At 67.4% G+C, this 3,042-nt stretch overlaps 1 protein-coding gene across 1 annotated transcript in view; it reads right to left on the reverse strand.

The window, feature by feature from the left end:
• Positions 1 to 2,272: 2,272 nt before the first annotated feature.
• The window catches only part of LOC112956392 (heterogeneous nuclear ribonucleoprotein A1), a gene marked incomplete at its 5' end in the record, with an annotated part of 3,093 nt that continues 2,323 nt past the window's right edge, over positions 2,273 to 3,042 (reverse strand). The window contains 3 exons of the mRNA XM_026049894.1: positions 2,273 to 2,574; positions 2,668 to 2,729; positions 2,815 to 2,937. Of these exons, the coding sequence (XP_025905679.1) occupies positions 2,674 to 2,729; positions 2,815 to 2,937 (179 nt within the window). The remainder of the gene's footprint in view (positions 2,575 to 2,667; positions 2,730 to 2,814; positions 2,938 to 3,042) is intronic.

Below are 3,042 nucleotides of genomic sequence, written 5' to 3' on the forward strand. Positions count from 1 at the left end.
GCCACCTGCTGCCGCTCGCGGTGCCAGCGGCGCAGCAGCCAGAGCGCGGCCAGCGCCGCCAGCAGCAGCCACATCCCGGCGGCGGGCACGCGGGGCACGCGGGGCACGCGGCGCACGCGGGGGACGCGGGTCTCGGACCTTGGATCTGCGCAGCGGGCGCTGGTCAATGATTAGCCCGGCAGCCGGGCCCGGCACTCCGGGAATGGCGGGAGCGGCCGCGCGACGCCGGAGCCCGGCCCCGCGCGGGGCGGCCCCGGAGCGGGAGCGTTTGGTGACGCTGCCGGCCCCGCGGGCGTCCCGGCGCTCGCGGCCCCGGGGGATTCGGCGGGTGGGTGCAGGGTGACCAGCAGCAGAGCAGGGTGCCCCCGTGCGGGGCTGGGACCCCTTGTGCAAGGGGACAGGGACAGGGGACGGCAGCCCCGGGTGGATGTTTGTGCGACCTCCCACGGGGTCCCCGGGGCCCCCCATGACACCCCGGGGTGCCCTGTGGTTCCCCTGGAGCACCCTGCACTGCAGGGCATATGGGAGCACCCCTAGGTGCAGCTGAGGACACCCCACAACCCAGGGTGGCCTTGGTGACATCCCGCACCCTCGGGTGCTCATCGGGGCACCCCGCAGCCCACGGCGACCTAGAGCACCCCTGGGTGTCCGCAGTGCCCCCCTGTCCCCGTCACAAGTCCCGGGGTTCCCAGGGTGGCCCCAGCTCTGCCCCCTGGCGGTCCCTGTCGCACCCAGCACCACGGGGACACCCTGGGGACCCCGGGGCCCCCTGGGACCCCTGGCAATGATGCACCTTGGACAGTGCCCTTGTGCGAGGTGCCACTGTCCCTGCGTCGCCCCGTTCTCACCGCTGTCACACTAAGTGACACTCTGCTGTCCCCATCTCCTGTCCCTGCCCTGTCCCCCTGCCATGGCCCCAGTCCTGTCCCCTGCGCCCCCTCCCCAGGTCCTCTATCCCTGTCCCCTGTCACCGTCCTGTCCCCAGTCCTGTCCCCTCCACACTCAACTGGTCCCCAAGCCCCCGACTGTCCCCAGCCTTGTCACCTCCATCCCCAACTGCTCCCCAAGAGCCACCCTGTCCCCAATACCTCTGTTTTAACATCCCCAGCCCCATCCCTGTCACCTCCATCCCCATCTGGTCCCCAGCACCATCTCTGTCCCCCCGAGCTCATCTTGTCCCCAAGCCTCCTGCTGTCCCTGTCACCCCTGTCCTTGTCTTATCCCTCTTGTCCCCTCCATGCCCATGTGGTCCCCAAGCCCCATCCTGTCCCTCAGTCCTTGTCCTGTCTGCAGCCCTGTCCCCATCCTTGTCACCTGCATTCCCATGAGGTCCCCAGGTGCCCCCAGGTCACCTCCCTCCCCAGGGGGTCCCCAAATCCCATCCTGTCCCCATCCCTGTCCCCTCCGTCCTTGCCCCGTCCCCGGCTCTATCCCCTCGGTCCCTCTGCTGTCCCCGAGTGCCACAAGCGCCACTTTGCTCCCTGTCCCCTGCAGCCCGGCCGTGTCCCTCATCCCCACCGCGCTCCCTCGGCCACCCCAGCGCTGTCCCCAGACTGTCCCCGTCCCCACGCAGGACAAAGGTGACGCGGCTACAAAAATACCCTTTATTGGCAGCGCCGCGTCCGGGCTCGCACCGCCGCCGCTGCAACGAAGGGCAGAGCCGTGAGCGTGTCCCCGTGTCCCCAATGTCACCCCCGCTGCATCCCCAATGTCCCCAGGGTCCCCATGTCCCCGCTCACCTGCGCTAGCGGCCCCAGGTTCCTCTCTGGATCCTACAAAAAGCCAAGGACGGGGAAGAGGAGGGGCGGTTAGTAAGGGGACCGGGGGGGGTCACCTCGTGTCCCCCCCCGACAGCAGTGGGGACAGGGGGACAGAGCGGAAAGTGACGGCTCTGGATCTAGGGGGACAGATACAGCAGGGGCTCTGGCCTGGCTTAAATGGGGGCAAAAGGGGAATCTTGAAGGGGGGGCAGCAATGGGGAAGGGGGGTGCCCCAAGGGGACCCCCCCAGGGGAGGTAAAGCCACAAGGATGAGGGGACAGGGGGCACATGGCAGGGAAGCCAGTACAGGGTATGGGGGGGGCACGTGTGTCCCAAAGAGCCCTGCAATGTCCCCAGGAGCGGGGACACAAGGGACAAAGCAGGGAGAGGGAGAGCAGGACAGCATCGCCTGTGCGACCCCAAACCAAGGGGGGGTCCCCCTCCGAGGGGGATCCACCCAGGTGGGGGCACGCGAATTATGGCAAAATAACTAAAAATATATTAAAAAATTAAAAAAAAAAAAAGACACATTTATTCAACGTCAAGATCGGGTACAGGCAGCGAGCGACAGCGCGACGGGAAGCGGCGCCCGCGGCCCCCGTCCCGCCGAAAACCTGGGGACAGTCACGAGAGCGAGTCCTGCGCGCGGAGGCCGCCGCGGGGGGGGGGCGGGGGGGCTGTTTGGGGCGTTTCGGTGGTTTTTCGTCGAAAACGCGGTTCGGGGAGCGCCCCCCCCGGCGCAGCCGGCGCCAGCGGCGGCACCTGCGGCTCCTCCCGGGATTTTTGGGTCTCTCTCCTGCTAAAGGTCGGGCACCTGTGGGATAACAGGGAAGAAGAGTTAACGGGGTGCGGGGGGGGGGACGGGGGGGCCTTGGGGACACGTTGGGGACACCCACGTGGCACCTACTGGGCGTTAAAACCTCCTGCCGCCGCCGTAGCTGCCGCCGCCGCTGGAGCTGCCGTAGCCGCCTGTGGGGACAGGAGGCTCCGTGACGGGGGTGTCGGGGGACAATCGTCCCCATTGTCACCAAGCCGGGGGGGTGACATCACTCACCGCCCCCATAGGGTCCCGAGCTCCGGCCACCGAAGTTGCCGCCCTTCATGGGGCCGAAATTGGACGACTGGTTGTTGTAACTGCCGAAATCGTTGTAGTTACCGCCGCCGCCAAAGTTGCTGCCTGTAGCCAGAGCGGGGTGAAAAAAAAGCCACTCAGAAAGCGCAATTTTGGGTGGAAAAGAAGGCAGGAAGGGGCGTTTTGGCGGCACTGACCCGTGCCGGCCTC

This window comes from Nothoprocta perdicaria, unplaced genomic scaffold, assembly GCF_003342845.1.
Source record: "Nothoprocta perdicaria isolate Ctin4 unplaced genomic scaffold, notPer1 scaffold_627, whole genome shotgun sequence".
In the NCBI taxonomy this organism is placed as follows: domain Eukaryota; kingdom Metazoa; phylum Chordata; class Aves; order Tinamiformes; family Tinamidae; genus Nothoprocta; species Nothoprocta perdicaria.